Genomic DNA, 18443 nt, shown 5'->3' on the forward strand with positions numbered 1-18443 from the left:
AAGTGTTGGAAGGATTAGTGGAGCAGTTATTAACCTGTTGAACCAGCAAATAACACTCCTGCGAAAGAGAAAATGTTGGGAAATTTCAGCAAGTCTGGCAGCATCTGTAGGGAGAGAAAAGAGCTAACGTTGCGAGTCCGATGACTCTTTGTCTCTCCCTACAGATGCTGCCAGACTTGCTGCGATTTTCCAGCATTTTCCCTTTCGTTTTAGATTCCAGCATCCGCAGTAATTTGCTTTTATAAGAACACTCCTATGGTCAACTGAGCCACAAGGCCTCCTACACAAAATGTTCAAATTCTTTTTTTTAAAAAGGTTTTAACTGGTGTACATCCGCCGTCGCACTTTAAAAGTTTTATACTTGCACCTGACAAAATGCAACGTCCAAAAAACACAGAAAATATCCACTCGCTATTCTGGTGCTTTTCATGTACCCAAAGGGAAGCTAAAAAGATTTAGAAGCAATCACGGAAGCACAGTGGTTAGCACAGTTGTTTCACAGCTCCAGGGTGCCAGGTTCCATTCCCCGCTGGGTCGCTGTCTGTGCGGAGCCTGCGCGTTCTCCCCGTGTCTGCGTGGGTTTCCTCTGGGTGCTCCGGTTTCCTCCCACAGTCCAGAGATGTGCAGGTTAGGTGGATTGGCCATGCTAAATTGCCCCTAGTATCCGAAAAAGGTTAGCTGGGGTTGAGGGGTAGGCTGGAGATGTGGGGATAGGGTGGAGGTATAATAATAATAATCACTTACTGTCGCAAGTAGGCTTCAATGAAGTTACTGCTCGAGTAGGGTGCTCTTTCCAAGGGCCGGTGCAGACTCGATGGGCTGAATGGCCTCCTTCTGCACTGTAAATTCCCTGATTGTACGATTGTATCTAATTGATTGTAAAATATTCCTTTTTTAAAATAAATTTAGAGTACTCAATTTTTTTTCCAATTAAGGGGCAATTTAGCGTGGTCAATCCACCTACCCTGCACATCTTTGGGTTGTGGAGGTGAGACCCACGCAGTCACAGGGTGAATGTGCAAACTCTACACGGACAGTGACCCGGGGCCGGGATAGAACCCAGGTCCTCAGCGTCGTAAGCAACAGTGCTAGCCACTGCGCCACTGTGCCGCCTTGACTGTAAAATATTCCTAATTACATAAACTAAACAGAATGGGGCACCCACCTCATCAGCAGAATGATACATTATGTGCTACGTGATCCTGGGCGAGAGTAGACAACTCAGCCTCTCGGGGCTGTTTCCCTCTATTCACTTCGATAGTGATGACCTTTCCTTCACCTCCACTTGCCCAGCTTTTATCCACTGCCCTCCTTGCCCTTAGCCGGTAAAAATCAGCAATCTCAGTCTTGAGCATTTCAACTAATCCATGGCCTCTTGGACAGAAACGTTCTGATTTCCACTACCCTTTCATACAAGCAGGTGCTTCACTCAATGAATAGGCTTAGCTTTAACGTTAAGATCATTTTATGATTATGTCCCCTTGCTCTTATTATAGAATTTACAGTGCAGAAGGAGGCCATTCGGCCCATCAAGTCTGCACCGGCTCTTAGAAAGAGCACCCTACCCAAGATCAATACCTCCACCCTATCCCCATAACCCAGTAACCCCACCCAACACTAAGGGCAATTTTGGATGCAATGGGCAATTTATCATGGCCAATCCACCTAATCTGCACATCTTTGGACTATGGAACGAAACCAGAGCACCCGGAGGAAACCCACGCACACACAGGGAGGATGTGCAGACTCCGCACAGACAGTGACCCAAGCCGGAATCGAACCTGGGACCCTGGAGCTGTGAAGCATTTGTGCTATCCACAATGCTACCGTGCTGCCCTCTTGATTCTCCAGCAGAGGAGAAACCATTTGGGGTCTGATCTGAGGCTCTATACAACTGCTGAGCCACTTCCTAAACTTTGGTTATTGATTTAACAGCGGCGTGTGTGTTCTGGCACAATATTGAGGTGTTCTGACTTGATGTCCACCCAACCCTCCCCGAGTTGCAGATGGATTAAGGTGCAATACCGAACCACGAGATTTACAAGCAACCACGAAGGCACCAAAAAACAATTCCCTCTGATCACAGAAGATTCCGATCGACAATAATTGGATCAAGTGGCTGGTATTGGCCACGTACACCTGAGGTTCTCTGGTTCGACGGGTGTGGGAGGAAAGAAAAACAACAGGCACCTGCTTGTGTTCACTGTTCAGTATGTCTTAGAATAATGTGTGTGTGTGTGCATCTGTTCACATACATGTATCAGTGTGCATGCGTGCATCTGTGCATATACATGCATCAGTGTGCATGCATGCATGTGTGCACATGCATGCATCTGTGAGCATTCGTGCATCTGTGTGCCTACATGCATCTGTGTGCCTACGTGCATCTGTGCGCCTACGTGCATCTGTGCGCCTACGTGCATCTGTACAATACGTGCATCTGTGCGCCCACGTGCATCTGTGCGCCCACGTGCATCTGTGCGCCTACATGCATCTGTGCGCTTACGTGCATCTGTGCGATGTTGGTCAGGGCTAGATGGGACATGGGATATGATTCCTCTTCACAAGTTGCATGCTGTTCATGTGTTTCTTATATGTGCTGCCCGGTAGCATAGTGGATAGCACAGTCGCTTCACAGCGCCAGGGTCCCAGGTTCAATTCCCGGCTTGGGTCACTGTCTGTGCAGAGTCTGCACGTCCTCCCCGTGTCTGCGTGGGTTTCCTCCGGGTGCTCCGGTTCCTCCCACAAGTCCCGAAAGATGTGCCGTTAGGTAATTTGGACATTCTGAATTCTCCCTCAGGTGCCGGAATATGGCGACTCGGGGATTTTCACAGTAACTTCATTGCAGTGTTAATGTAAGCCTACTTGTGACAATAAAGTTTATTATTATGTGCGACTGGGATGAGATTCCAGAGGCCAGGAAAAGGTTTCAGAAGAGGAAGGGAAAAAATGGACAGGTGGGGCGGGTATAAAGTTTTGATTTAACTTTCCAACGGTTCTAGAATCTTCCCTGCAGTAGCTCCGTGGAAGCCGATCTGTGCCTTCTTGCTGTGCCCAGCCCGCTGCTGCCTCGTTAGTTTTGTATTACAGTAATTAATTTGTCGCGTGTCCATCTTGTTTGCAAAGAACGGGAGTGCTGTCTGGAGAAGGCCTCGGTAGAAAGGATAATTAAATTGTCAAGTGAAAGGAGACCTTTGTGACTATTAATACCAGATTCATTGCAGCTGGTGTCTGCTGCTTTAAATAATGCAACATGACTTCTTAAAAAAAACAGAACCACATAAGCTCCTCTTACATTGACGCATTTGACCTGGTGCAGTTTAGACTTTTTCCATTTACTCTTTCATTGGACCTGGGCATTGCTGGCAAGACCTGCTAGGCTATTTCAAAGGGTAGTTCAGAGTCAACCACATTGGATTTGGAGCCCCACGTTAATCCATAGAATCGCTACAGCACAGAAGGACCCTCTGCACCGACCCTCTGAAAAAGCACCCTACCTAGGCCCACTCCCCCACCCTGACCCCATACGAAATGAAATGAAAATCACTTATTGTCACAAGTAGGCTTCAAATGAAGTTACTGTGAAAAGCCCCTAGTCGCCACATTCCAGTGACTGTTCGGGGAGGCTGTTACGGGAATCGAACCGTGCTGCTGGCCTGTCTTGGTCTGCTTTAAAAGCCAGCGATTTAGCCCTGTGCTAAACAGCTCCTCTGCTGGTGATTTAAGCTGAGGATCACCACACCTCGGGCAAGGTTTAGGAGGCGGGGCCTTCATGAATAACCGCAGCCAGTACAGGAATTGAACCCACACTGTTAGCCTCCCTCCACATCACAAACCAGCGGTCCAGCCAACTGAGCTAAATGCACTGTGCCCGCCACCTAACCTGCACATCTTTGGACTGGAGCACCCGGAGGAAACCCACGCAGACACGGGGAGAACGTGCAGACTCCACAGAGATAGTCAGCCAGGGCCACAATTGAACCCGGGTCCCTGGGAGGCAGCAGCGGTGCTAACCACTGTGCCACCATGTCAGATAAGAGATTAGGTCTGATGGGAGGTGTGATTAACGGAACTGTTTATCTCTTTTTCAGAGTTGCAGAAGATCACGTGAAGAGTATCATAAGGCAGACACTGCAGGCTGTCAACTTCTGTCATAAGCACAATGTAAGTGTGGAAGAAAGAATGTTCTAGAAGGGCAGCAGGGATGAGCAGCAATTTAAGTTGTGGCTGACGGAGTGTTGCGGAAGGATGTTCATTCGTAACTTTCAAAAGGAAATTGGGGAAATATTTAGAAATAAAATAGATGCACGGCTTTGGGAAAAGAGCAGGGAGAGTGGGGTTAATTGGATAGTTATTTCAAGGAGGCATGGCAGGCTAGGTAGTTTCTTTCTGTGCTTTAGGATCCTACGAAAAGGCTTGGCTGGTGTAATTTGTCAATGAACTGTTAGACAATCCACTGTACCGATGAGGCAATGATTTATTTTGATTCTTTTGTCTCTTTAACTATTGTAGAGATCTCTATGTGTGCATGCACACAAGGGGTTAATGTGTAATCAGTAGCACCACATGATCACTAGAGGGCCGGACCAACAGGGGTATAAAAGGCAGCCACATTGAGTCTCTCTCGCTCTCTCTTGGGTGCACTGTGACCAAGGTAACAGCAGACTAGTTTAGATGGCCAGTGGAGTTACGTATAGTTACCATAGTTAGATCTTGTTAACCTTATCACTAGTATCAAAGTTAAAGTAAAGAACTCATGTAAATATTGTTGTAGTTACTCAATAAACCTTTTGTTACTACTGGAAGAGTTTGAATCTTCTTCATCGGGATTCAGAGTACCTCATCACTAACCAAGCATTGAGTAGCACATGTTACCTACCACACAGGGAACAAAACATGGGGCGCGATTCTCCCAAAGGGAGAATGAGAATGAGTGCCGACGCCGGAGTGAAACCTGGAGTGTTTCACTCCGGCGTCGGAGGCCGCTCCTCGCCCCCTATTCTTACTCTCCCCGGGGGGACCAGGAGCGGCGTTGCGCGAATCTCGGGTGCCGGGCCTTGACGCTTGCGTCAAAGCGGCGCCGAGAATGACACGACGGCAGCGCCTAAGTGACATCAGCCGCGCATGCGCAGGTTGGCCGGTTTCAACCCGCGCATGCGCGGTTGCCGTCTTCCCCTCCGCTGCCCCGCAAGACATGGCGGCTTCATCTTGCGGGGCGGCGGAGGGAAAAGAGTGCATCTCTTAGAGACGCCGGCCCGACGATCGGTGGGCACCGATCGCGGGCTAGTCACCTCACGAGCACGCCCATGGTGCTCGATCCTCTCTCTGCCCCCCACAGGCCCCACACTTACCTGTCATGCGATGTTCACGCCAGCAGCGACCAGGTGTGGTTGCCGCCAGCGTGAACCGGTCAGGGTCGTCAGGCCGGAGAATCGGCGGGATATACGGCGAGCGGCGATTCTCCGAGCGGCGTCACGCAAAATGCGATACGCCATTTTGGGGGGGGAGTGGAAGAATCGCGGTGGGTGCCAGGGCGGCGTGTCGTGATTCGCTCGGCCCTTCCGCAATTCTCCCACCCGGCATGGGGAGCGGAGAATCGCGCCCATGGTACCAGGCAAGTTACTAGTTAGATTACGTTAGACAAAAAGAGAAGAAAAAGAGAAGACTGGATATTTGACTGAGGATTGAGTAGCACATGTTACCTACCACACAGGTAACAAAACAACTATATTCCAGCAGCTTTAGTGGTCAGTTTCTGGTGTTGGGTTACATTCAGTTTTGCAACCTCTCGCTGATGGGATTTCAACTTGACCTCTGGGTTGCTACATTGGTACCATAGCCCCTGACCCTACCCCCTACTCTGCCAACAACCGAGTAATGGGTGGGACTAGCTCTGAATGAGATGAGTTGGGTTGTGCAAGTTTGTGGGAGCCGCAAGTCCTCAGCACAGAATGGCCACTGGGCATTCTGTGGCAAACAGCAATACGTTTAGACTCGTGCTTCAGGCCTTTGGGCTCGAGACTAAAGCGCATCCTGACTCGCGTTCAGTTGAGCGATATGCATAATGGTGCCGAGTCTGGGTGTGACGAGTTACTCTTTGCTTTTGTGCTGCTGCTGACTAATTCTCAGTGCCTGTATTTATCTCCAGTGCATCCACAGAGATGTGAAACCGGAGAACATCCTCATCACCAAGCACAGAGTCATCAAGCTCTGCGATTTTGGCTTTGCGAGAATCTTGAGTGAGTTTGTTTTCCTTCTCTATCCCGAGATGTCGGAGCCGATATCAACAGTAATAACCTTCACGCGACCCACGGCGACACCCTAATTGATGCCCCCCTGGTACTCGTGGAACACGAGCTCCCCCCGCTAGTGGGCAGAGGCCCATCAGCTGAGGCTTCATAAAAGCCGGCCCGCACTGGGACCGGCGAGATCAGTCGTCCCAATTGGGCCCGTGGGACTGTGAGCTACGCTGCGACCTTTATTTTGTTGTCGAATTAAACTTCTTTTGAATTTACCTCCTTGGGCCACCTCGTTTTTAAGAGTTTTTAGAGCAACAATGTTCTAAGTAACAGAATATTGGGCGGGACTTTCCAGGGATCTTGTAGTCATGCCAACGGCGACACCCCACCCACCCCCATCGAACCTTGGTAGAATCGCCCCCGTAATGTTGAAAATTTGGGAGTCTTTTTTTAATAATACATAAGTTTGGCTCACACTCCCATTGCCAGTACTGGGGGAGTGCTGCCCTGTTGGAGGTTACCATCTTTTAAACTGAGTCCCTGCCTACTTCTTCAGGTGGTCAATTGACTGTAAAACATCCTGGGACACCCCGAGGTCATGAAAGTCACCATAAGTCGTTCATCTTAAAAGTAGGAGAAATATAGCAGTCGGTAAACCTGAGCTGGTGGGCTCAGCTGTCCGAGGAACCCAGGCTACGTCGGGTAGATGCCTCTGCTGGGACCCCTACTGTTTACATTATGGAGGTGTGACTGGCTTGTTGCTGACCGTAACCTATTGACATTGGAAAGTTAATCATTGTGTTCCAGCTGGTCCGGGAGATGACTACACCGATTATGTGGCAACTCGCTGGTACCGCGCCCCGGAGTTACTCGTCGGAGACACGCAGTACGGCGCCCCGGTGGATGTCTGGGCAATAGGCTGCGTTTTTGCTGAGCTCACCTCGGGAAACCCTCTCTGGCCTGGTCGGTCAGATGTCGACCAGCTCTATCTAATTAGGCGGACGCTGGGTAAGTTGCCGATGCTGGGACCTTCCCAGTCATTTCTGTTGCTGAGGGTATCTCCGACATTGATAGCATTTGTCGTGTCCAACGGGTCACGCTGATCAATAAATAGAGAGTATAGAACATAGAACATAGAACAGTACAGCACAGAACAGGCCCTTCGGCCCTCAATGTTGTGCCGAGCCATGATCACCCTACTCAAACCCACGTATCCACCCTATACCCGTAACCCAACAAACTCCCCCTTAACCCTACTTTTATTAGGACACTACGGGCAATTTAGCATGGCCAATCCACCTAACCCGCACATCTTTGGACTGTGGGAGGAAACCGGAGCACCCGGAGGAAACCCACGCACACACGGGGAGAACGTACAAACTCCACACAGACAGTGACCCAGCCGGGAATCGAACCTGGGACCCTGGAGCTGTGAAGCATTTATGCTAACCACCATGCTACCCTGCTGCCCCTGTAGAGTATACTACATAAGCAATTAATGCTGTGAAGGGGTGCCATAACTGGATGGATCTTTGGGACAAGAATGTCATAATTGAGGCAGGTTAGCCTAGATCGCAATTGTCTTTTTGAAGTATTTTACCCCTTACCTTGGGGGGGGGGGCATTGGTCTGATTTTATACTGGACAGTCTAGTTTTCAGCTGGTCTGGCTCCTGTCTGATAGTGGACACCTCTATGTCCGGCAGTTTCATCTCAAATGCTTCCAGGAATGACAATTATTTATCTTCGTGGGCAGCACGGTGGCACAGTGCTGCCTACGGCGCTGAGGACCCGGGTTCGAATCCCGGCCCTGGGTCACTGTCCGTGTGGAGTTTGCACATTCTCCCCGCGTCTGCGTGGGTTTCACCCCCACAACCCAAAGATGTGCAGGGTAGGCAGATTGGCCGCGCTAAATTGCCCCTTAATTGGAAAAATAATTGGTTACTCTAAAATTAAAAAAAAAAAATTTTTTTAATTATTTATCTTCGTTGGGGTGTCTGATTTCCCAACATAGGTGACGAGCTCGGAGTGGGTATGATTCCCACCAGGAATCATTCCCATCGTGACTAATGAACCCCAGCCCATTCCTGTCTGGGCCCTAGGTTGTGACCCCCCACCCTCAGCTGTGGTTCCTGTCATGCCACTATACGTACCACTCTGAGCCCCACAGAAGCTTTGCCCCCTCCCCCCCCCCCTTTACATTATAGAGTAAAGAGTTGACTTCTTGAACTTAAAGCGCTTACTGGGCTGGCGGGGAGGGGGGGGAGAATGTCAGTATTCTGGAGGTTCGTTTGTGACGACCCTACCCATTACCGTACAGCCATTACCATCTATACCACCCTACATCTTTGCAAGGCATCATTGAATGGAAAACACTTAACTGGTGTCAGCAAAGGCTACAGCCTGGTGACCCTCACTCTCAGCTCAATACTTTGTGGATGTTGTGTGTGGGGGGGGGCGGGGGGGGGGCACCTTGTAATATCAGGACTCAGTATTGACTTTAAGATGCTCCTGAGAGTTTATTGAGCTGGTTTAAAGGTATCAGTATGCTGTTCCATCCAGTCCTGGCCATCCACAGGCTATGAGGGTGTGTGAATATTGAAATGAAATGAAATGAAAATCGCTTATTGTCACAAGTAGGCTTCAATGAAGTTGCTGTGAAAAGCCCCTAGTCGCCACATTCCGGCGCCTGTTCAGGGAGGTTGGTACGGGAATTGAACCGTGCTGCTGGCCTGCCTTGGTCTGCTTTAAAAGCCAGCGATTTAGCCCAGTGTGCTAAACCAGTCCCTAGGGCAGGACAGTGAGATTTATCGTTGTACCTTGATCATGTTCTTCACAGGGACTCTGATGCTTTCTTTCTGCTCCTCTAGGGGATCTCATCCCTCGGCACCAAAAGGTATTCAGTACCAACCAGTTCTTCAGTGGAGTCAACATCCCTGTCCCTGACATCATGGTAAGGGCCTCCGATTGCATTTGCATAGCGCCAGTCACAGCCTCAGGATGTTCCGAAGCACTTTACAGATAATGAAATGCGGTGACAGCCTGGTCACTGTTGTACAAACTGTGGCAATCATTCTTCACATCGCAACCCCACAAATAGCAATGGAATGGGGCAGCAGGGTGACACAGTGGTTGGCACTGCTGCCTACAGTGCTGAGGACCCGGGTTCGTATCCCGGCCCCCGGTCACCGTCCGTGTGGAGTTTGCACATTCTTCCCGTGTCTGCGTGGGTTTCACCCCCACAACCCAAAGATGTGCAGGCTGGGTGGATTGGCCACGCTAAATTGCCCCTTAATTGGAAAAGAAATTGGGCACTCTAAATTTATTTTTAGAAAGGCAATGGAATAATGAGAAGATAGTCTATTTTATTGATGTTTTTTGAAGCATAAATATTGGCCAGTTCCTGCTCAACATTGAAATAAGTACCTTGTGATGTTTCTTAGGGATTCTGTTTAACTTCCGATCTGAAAAGTAGTGGGCGGAATTTAATGCCCCCTCCTGTAGTGAGTTTGCTGCGGAGGTCATTTAATCAGGTGAGAGGGTGGTGGGTGGGGTCCTCTTTGCCTTCCTACCCCGTGCATCAATTAAGTCCATGGCAGGAAGGTTCGAGGCCAGCATTTAATGTCCATTTAAGGCCCTTATCCCACTGCCACTGGTATACATACAGGTTCTTGATTAACAAGGGGATCGGGGGGTTTTCGGAGAAGGCAGGAGACTGGGGATGAGAAAAATATCAGCTATGATTGACTGGCAGAGCAGATTTGATGGGCTGAATAGCCTAATTCTGCTCCTATGTCTTTTGGCAGGTGGGGGACTTATTAGGTTGGGAGCTGGTAGGATACTGGGGGTGGGGTTGCCTGATCGTGGAACCCGGCATTGGGAAGGGGGAAGACTGCTGGGAGCCATCCCCCTACACTTATTGACACCACCCCTCCTGCTATCACTCAGCTTTGCCTGGGTCCCTCAGCAATCTTCGTCTGGGTGCAATACCAGCAGCAGCCACCACCTCCCTGGCAGCACTGCTGAGCAATGAAGAGCTGCCGGCCTCTGATTGTTTGGCAGCTCTCGGCAGGCAGGATATCTGCCCCCAGAATCCTTGATCCTGGAGAAGACCCTGCCAATATGCCGTATTGGTTCTTTATTCAGAGGGCCTTCCCCAAAAAGATATGGGACTCTCCATCCGGTGACCGAGACCTCCGTCACTTTCGTTAAATACCACCCAGCGTGTCTTGACAGTGCAGCACTCCCACAGTGTTACACCGGGAATGTTAACCTGGATTATATGCTCATGCCTCTGAGTTGGAGGTGAAAATGTTACCCACTAAGGCCAGGGCCGGCTCAAGGTACCGGCAACTCGGGCAGTCGCCCGGGGCGCCATGTGCTAGGGGGCGCCATCAAGTCTATGTCAATGTATTTGCATTATGTACTTCTGTATGTCCTATGTGGTTCATGGTACAGGTGACAATAAATCAAATCTAATTAATTCAGTGGCCGAAAGGTTGTAAGATTCTAAGGACGATCTGCGCATTTGCAACATGTTGCCTCCGCTTGATGGCAGCTACGCATGCTCAGGAGCTGCCCACGCGCAGCCCGGAGTCACGTGGGGTGCTCCATGAGCCCTGCCCCCTGTGTGGCCGCCATATTGATTGGCCTTGGCCGCCTGCCGGTCTGGTTCAGCCGCTGGCGGCTGCTCAGTGTCTGTGTGAGGCAGTGGCTGCATGGAGGGTCCTCGGTGGGAGGGGGGCCGCCGAGGGGAGCAGGAAAAGGCTATCCGCAGCGGGGAAAGGTGATGGAGCGCAGCGCTGGAGGCCTTTAAAATTAGCACTTGTAAGGGCGCCGAAGTTCAGCTTGCCGGGGGTGCCAGCAACCCTAGGGCCACTGCTGACTAAGGCACATCTTACAGCCAAGGTCACACCCATGAGTTTACACTCAGTCCTGGGTGTGAATTTTTGACGTTCCTATAGAGGGGATGATTGAGGTGAAGAGCACCATATTAATGTCCCAAAGTGCTTTACTGCCACTAAAATATGTCTTTTAAAGTGTTGTCCCTGTTATAATTTTCCTCTTGTCAATGCCTTGCTTCCGTTCCTCCACCGAGTTGCTTCATCCTGTCCTGGAGTAGATTCTTGAACTGGAGATCACTTCCACAGGCTGGCAGCAGCCCCCCCAGTGTCAGCTGAGACAGTGGATACTGGTGGGCCAATCAACGAGGGAGAGCTCCACTGTCACATCAGGTCTTGCTCTCATCCGGGTTGCATACACCTACACAGAGTGGATAGTGGACCAGGAGCCAGAACCCTGATTCCCTTTTCTCCCCTATCATTTCCGCACCGCTCTACCAACCTCTCCACCAACCCAGGGGTGCTGAGGCCACCTGTAGTATCCCAAGTGCCTCTGCACCTGAAGTTGATTAACTCATAGCTGGAATGACTGGTTGGTAGGCAGCCTATTCACACATCAAGGCCAGTGATGCAGATATGATGGCCAGTTGTTTCTGCAGAGAAGCTTGGGGACATACTACTAACCCTACCCCTGATGCTGTGCTGCCAATGCCCTGATCCTTTGGGGGAGGGAGTAGCATTGCAGTTGATTCAGGACATGAAACTATCATTGACCTATGACCTTAATGTCCTTAACCTCCCCAATGAACTCAACGACTACCGTCCGGTGGCCTTGACATCTATCATTATGAAATGCTTTGCGAGATTGGTCATGAGACTCATCAACAGAAGGGCAGCACGGTAGCGCAAGTAGATAGTACTGTGGCTTCACAGCGCCAGGGTCGCAGGTTCGATTCCCCGCTGGGTCACTGTCTGTGCGGAGTTTGCACGTTCTCCCCGTGTCTGCGTCGGTTTCCTCCGGCTGCTCCGGCTTCCTCCCACAATCCAAAGACGTGCAGGTTAGGTGGATCGGCTATGCTAAATTGCCCTTAGTGTCCAAAAAGGTTAGGCGGGGTTATTGGGTTACAGGGATAGGGTGGAAGTGTGGGCTTCAGTGGGTCGGTGCAGACTCGATGGGCCAAATGGCCTCCTTCTGCGCTGTATGTTCTATGTTCCAACTCCATACTCCAATTCGAATTGTATACTGCAACTCGCATACCTCCACAACTAGTCCAGAGCAGACACCATCTCCCTGGCCCTACACTCATCCCTGGAGCATCTTGACAACAAGGACTCCTATGTCAGACTCCTATTCATTGACTACAGCTCCGCCTTCAACACCATAATCCCAGCCAAGCTCATATCAAAACTCCAAAACCTAGGATTTGGCTCCTCCCTCTGCAACTGGATCCTTGACTTCCTGCCCCATAGACCACAATCAGAAAGGATAAACAGCAACACCTCCTCCACGATAGTCCTCAATACGGGAGGGCTTGCAAGGCTGCGTACGTAGCCCCCTACTATGCTCCCTATACACACACGACTGTGTGCAAGATTTGGCTCCAACTCCATCTACAGGTTTGCTGATGACACGACTGTAGTGGGTCGGATCTCAAACAACGATGAGGCAGAGTACAGGAGGGAGATAAGGAACTTAGTTGAGTGGTGCAATGACTACAATCTATCCCTCAATGCAGCAAAACAAAAGAGCTGGTCATTGAATTCAGGAAGCAAAGTACTGTGCACACCCCTGTCTGCATCAATGGCGCCGAGGTGGAGATGGTTGACAGCATCAAATTCCTACGTGCAAACGTCACCAACAATCTGTCCTGGTCCACGCACGTCAATGCTATGACCAAAAAAGCACAACAGCGCCTATATTTCCTCAGGAAACTAAGGAAATTTGGCATGTGCACATTGACTCTTACCAATTTTTACAGATGCACCATAGAGAGCATCCTATGTGGCTGCACCACAGCCTGGTATGGCAACTGCTTGGCCTAAAACCATAAGAACCTACAGAGAGTCGTGGGCACAGCCCAGTCCATCATGCAAAACCACCTCCCATTCACTAACTCTGTCTACACCTCCCGCTGCCTGGGGAAAGTGGGCAGCATAATCAAAGACTCCTCCCACCCGGGTTAGTCTCTCTTCCAACCTCTTCCATCGGGCAGGAGATACAAGTCTGAAAACATGCACTAACAGATTCAAAAACAGCTTCTTCCCCGCTGTTACTAGATGATTCCTGAATGACCCTTTTATGGACTGAACAGATCGTTTCACACATTTTCTCTACTGAGTAGTACTACACTCCACATGCTTCACCCGATGTATTTACATTGTGTACTTATGCATGTCTTATGTTTTTCATGGGTGGAACAATCTGTTTGGACTGTTAGCAGGACAATACTTTTCATTGAGCCTGGGTACCCATGACAGTAAATCAAATCCAAATGAAAAGGTCAAGTGCATACAATGGTCAATGATGGGATCTCACCATCTCTCAGAATCGAGAGAGAGAGTAAAGAAAAGATTTGGGTCTCCAGATAGCAATCCCGCCAGAGTGGAAGGAGGATAAGGCAGACCCCTAACTCTGCTGTTTGCTTGTTCCTCAGGAGCCGTTGGAGGTGAAATTTCCCCACATCTCTCCTCAGGCCCTCCACTTCATGAAGGTGAGTGAACCGTACCAACTGCCCACAAGCTGTCACATGGTGAAAACGCCCGAAACTACAACACACACATCATGCAGAACGGGTTGTACACAACTCCAAGTTGCCCGATGTTAATTGGGACTACAGTAATATTGAAAGCATGGTTAACGAATGTTCAATTTGGTGCGATTGGCTTACGCTTAAGCCATATGCTGTACTGGAGAAGCTAACCTTGTCTACATAACAGTATTGTCTGGCACACCTGTAACATCATTTCAATAAATGACACACCCGAGTAACATTCTGATATAGACCATAGCCCGAGCTAAATTCTGACGAACCCATGCCTTCACTGCGACACACAAATATACTCCACACCCCTCACTGATACTCTGATGTACTGTTCACTGTAATGCTGACACACACCACACTACAGACGTGACTGTATTCCCCACACCTCACCGTAACTCACTCACCCACCCACCCACTCACAGGTCCAGGCGGGTATGCCTTCGTCTCAGCTGATATCAATCCTAACTCAAGACAATGTTGAAGAGATGAAAGTGACTCGGTGTGAAAGTGTGTCATCTTTGTTGCTTGTCCCAGGGCTGCCTAATGATGAACCCAATGGAGAGGCTGACCTGTGAGCAGTTGCTGCAGCACCCACACTTTGACAGCTGCCGGGAGGAGATGGACAGCAGCAGAGATATTGAGAAGCTCAACAGGAGGCATGAGAGAATGCCACGCAGGCGTCCACCGGGGGTAAGGCACAGTGTTTCAAGCCTTGGTCGATTGTTGGGGTTAACTCACCACTGCCCAGCCATTTTGACCAACATGGAACTGTCAGCCACAAGAAGGTGCTGTGCAGGGAGTTAAAACCTGATCAGTTTTAAAAAAAATAAATTTAGAGTATCCAATTATCTTTTTCCAATTAAGGGGCAATTTAGCGTGGCCAATCCACCTACCTTGCATATTTTGGGTTGTGGGGTGAGACCCTCACAGACACGGGGAGAATGTGCAAACTCCACACGGACAGTAACCCGGGGCAGGGATCGAACCCAGGACCTCAGCATCCTGAGGCAGCAGTGCTAACCACTCCGCTACCAGGTTGTGAAGGTGTTATATTGGAAAAACTTTTCTGAATAAAAATATATTTTCCTCAAACTCGCATTCAAGAGTTCTCTCACACGCACGCACGCCCACAAACCCAGCTGCACACAAGTACATAAATTCCAAAGTGGGAGGGGTAAATTGTTTCAAGCCCCAAAAAAATCTTATCGTGCAAATTGATAGTTTGGATGGTTTCGTACTGAGCGCAATGGTCTCTCCGGATAAGGGATAACCAGTGGATGTGGTGCATTTGGACTTGCAGAAGGCTTTTGATGACGTCCCTCAGAAGGGGTTGCGTGCAAAATTAAAGCACACCAGGGTTAATGTATTGGCATGGATCGAGAATTGCTTGACGGGCAGGAAACAGAGAGCGGGAATAAGTAGATGTTTTTCTGAGTGACAGGCTAGTGGGGTGCCGCAGGGATCAGTGACTGAACCCCAGCTGTTCCCGCTGTATTTTTAAATCTTTATTATTGTCACAAGTAGGCTTACAGAAACACCGCAATGACATTACTGTGAAAATCCCCTAGTTACCACACTCCGGCGCCTGTTCGGGTACACCAGGGAGAATTCAGTGTCCAATTCACCTTGCAAGCACGTCTTTTCGGGACTTGTGGGAGGAAACCGGAGCACCCGGATGAAACCGATATAAATGACCTGGATGCGGGAACCAAATGTGACATTTCCAAGTTTGCTTCTGACACAGAACTGGGCGGAATTGTGAGTTGTGAGAAGGGTGCAAAGAGGCTTCAAGGTGATTGAGACAATTTCAGCGGCTAAACGTGAAGTTTACGTTTTGTTGTGAAAAACGGAAAGGAAGAGTTTTATTTCAGTGCTGATATATTGGGAAGTGTGGGATCTGGATGTCCTTGTACACCAGTCAATGAAAGTGGAGAGGCAGGTGCAGAAAGCCATTAGGAAGGCTTTAGAAGGGCAACGCGGTGGCACAGTGGTTGGCATTGCTGCCTACGGCGCTGAGGACCCGGGTTCGAATCCTGGCCCTGGGTCACTGCCTGTGTGGAGTTTGCACATTCTCCCCATGTCTGCGTGGATTTCACCCCCACAACCAAAAGATGTGCTGGGTAGGTGGATTGACAACGCTAAATTGCCCCTTAATTGGAAAAAATAATTGGGTACTCTAAAAAAAATTTTTTTTTAAAGGAATTGAATGTTGGCTTTCACTGCAACAGGATTTGAGCTCAGAAGTAGGGTTATCTTACTGCAGATACACAGGACCTTGATGAGAACGCACCTGGAGTATTGTGTGCAGTTTTGGTCTCCCTACTTGCCATTGAGGGACTGCATGGAGGTTCAGTTAGGCTGATATCGGACTTGTTGGGACTGGCCTGCTCTGGCCTATGAGGAGACATTGGTTCAACTGGGCTTGTATTCACTAGTGTTTAAAAGGATGAGAGGAGATCTGATTCAAACATATAAAATTCAATCAGGGCTGGACAGACTACATGCAGGAAGGATGTTTTCCTTGGTTGTGGAACCTAGAGTCAGGGAGCACAGTCTCGGGATACAGGGTAGACCATTTAGGTCTGAGATGAGGAAATATTTTTTCAGTCAAAGGGTGATAAACCTGTGGAATTCTCTACCACAAGGCTGTGGAGGCCAAGTGACAATGTATTCAAGAAAGAGGTAGATATTATTTAGATTTTAATGGCATCCAGGGGTACGGGTTGAAAGTGGGAAGATGGCATTGAGATAGAAGATCAGCAAGGAGATACAAAACGTCCCTGTGGAGCGGCCTCCACATTGCTGGAGGAGGTGCTGATGACAGGGGGGACTGGAGAAGGGGCTTGTGTCAACGATTTACGGAGCTATTTTGGACGAGGAGAGGCCACTGCTGGAAGGGATCAATGCAAAGTGGGAGGAAGAGTTGGGAGAGGGGGGTATGGAGGAGGGTTTCTGGTGTGAGGTGCTCCAGAGGGTGAACGCCTCCACTTCACCGCGAGGTTGGGGCTGATACAGCTGAAGGTGGTGTACAGAGCGCACCTCACAAGGGCGAGGATGAGCCGGCTCTTTGAGGGGGTAGAAGATGTGTGTGAACATTGCGGGAGGCGCCCTACAAATCACATTCATATGTTTTGGTCCTGTCCAAAGCTGGAGGATTACTGGAAGGATGTTTTTAGGGTAATTTCTAAAGTGCTGCACGTGAAACTGGGCCCGTGCCCTCGGGAGGCCATATTCGGGGTGTCGGACTAGCCTGGAAAAGGGTGAGGCCTCTTTGATCACCCAAAGGTGGGTCCTGTTGGGATGGAGATCAACCTCTCTACCCTGTGCCCTGGCGTGGCGGGGGGGGGGCCTACTGGTACTCTTAACTCTTGAGAAGGTTAGGTTTGAACTGAGGGGAAGGATGGAAGGGTTCTACAATTCATGGGTGTTATTCATTATGCACTTTCTAGAATTGTATAACAATGAACATTTGTGTGGCAGATGGTGGGGGGGGGCAGTATGTGTTAATGGTGACTATGGGCGATTCCTGATTCCTTTTTGTTATTTGTTTATGTTAACATGCGGGCTGCTGGTTGGGTAGCTTGGTGGGAGGATGGAATTGTTGTTGTGTTGCTCTATTTATTTATCTCGGTGAACCACAAGCCTTTCCCTTTAGTTGATCAAATGACCACACAACCAGTTAGTTAGTTTAAAAGATGGTTTATTTACATACACAAGAGTTATCTCAACATGCAAACACGATATCTACTACGAGTTGAACTACAACTATCAGCTACAATAACCTATACTTAACTTCAGGGTGACCGGCACTGTGCTAATGGATAAAGGCTTTTATCTGGATTTCATTTGGCTGGTTCGAAGAAAGTGGCTCTGTCTCTGCTGGGCTCATCCATCAGGTAGTGATCGTTCGTCTTGAACTTAACTGGCTGTTCCTGCTGCAATTGGGTGGCACAGGCCGGATCCAAAAGAGACAGAACACATGGCTGCGCTCTCTTTTATCCCCCTGGGATTTCGTGCTCTTTGGGGAACCTTGGGCCCAATAGTTCGACAGGGCTCCGATCACTGTCTTCGATTTCGGCCAATAAAGGGGCGGGTGCCTTGGTAGCTGGGCGGGTCCTTAGCGGTCATTGACCTTGGCTGTTGTGCTTTCTGAGCAATGGAGTGGCGCCGATCAGTCTGTGGCTGTACCGGTTGCTTGATTGGAGTTGTATTGTCCTGGGAAAATGGGTCATTGAATTGTAAACGAGTGGGGGTTTCGATCAGGCCTGGTTACCTGTGTTTTAGATACAAGTAGGCTGTGAATCTGTCTAAGTCCAGGGTTGGCCATAATTCCCATGGTCCTTTGCAGGTGGCCATTGTATTCGTTACAGTTTATTGTTGGTGGGTGTAAATTTGGAAGAAAATGTAAAAAAGGAGAATAAAAATATTTTTTTAAAAAGAGACAGAGGATCAGCCTTGATCATATTGTATGGCGGATCAGGCTCGAAGGACTGAATGGCCTACCCCTGCTCCAAGTTTCCACGCATTGAAACGGTTTAACAAGGTTGACGGATGATTTCTCTCTTTCTTTTGGACTCTGCTGTCGCTGGGTTGAAATTTTAAC

General features: G+C 49.3%; 1 protein-coding gene across 1 annotated transcript in view; it reads left to right on the forward strand.

The window, feature by feature from the left end:
* The window catches only part of LOC119957993 (cyclin-dependent kinase-like 1), a 74082-nt gene that overhangs the window by 53263 nt on the left and 2376 nt on the right, over nucleotides 1-18443 (forward strand). Inside the window, exons 3-8 of the mRNA XM_038786244.1 lie at nucleotides 4092-4164; nucleotides 6149-6239; nucleotides 7047-7247; nucleotides 9108-9190; nucleotides 13733-13789; nucleotides 14375-14530. Coding sequence (XP_038642172.1) covers nucleotides 4092-4164; nucleotides 6149-6239; nucleotides 7047-7247; nucleotides 9108-9190; nucleotides 13733-13789; nucleotides 14375-14530 — 661 coding nt within the window. The remainder of the gene's footprint in view (nucleotides 1-4091; nucleotides 4165-6148; nucleotides 6240-7046; nucleotides 7248-9107; nucleotides 9191-13732; nucleotides 13790-14374; nucleotides 14531-18443) is intronic.

This window comes from Scyliorhinus canicula, chromosome 27, assembly GCF_902713615.1.
Source record: "Scyliorhinus canicula chromosome 27, sScyCan1.1, whole genome shotgun sequence".
Classification (NCBI taxonomy): domain Eukaryota; kingdom Metazoa; phylum Chordata; class Chondrichthyes; order Carcharhiniformes; family Scyliorhinidae; genus Scyliorhinus; species Scyliorhinus canicula.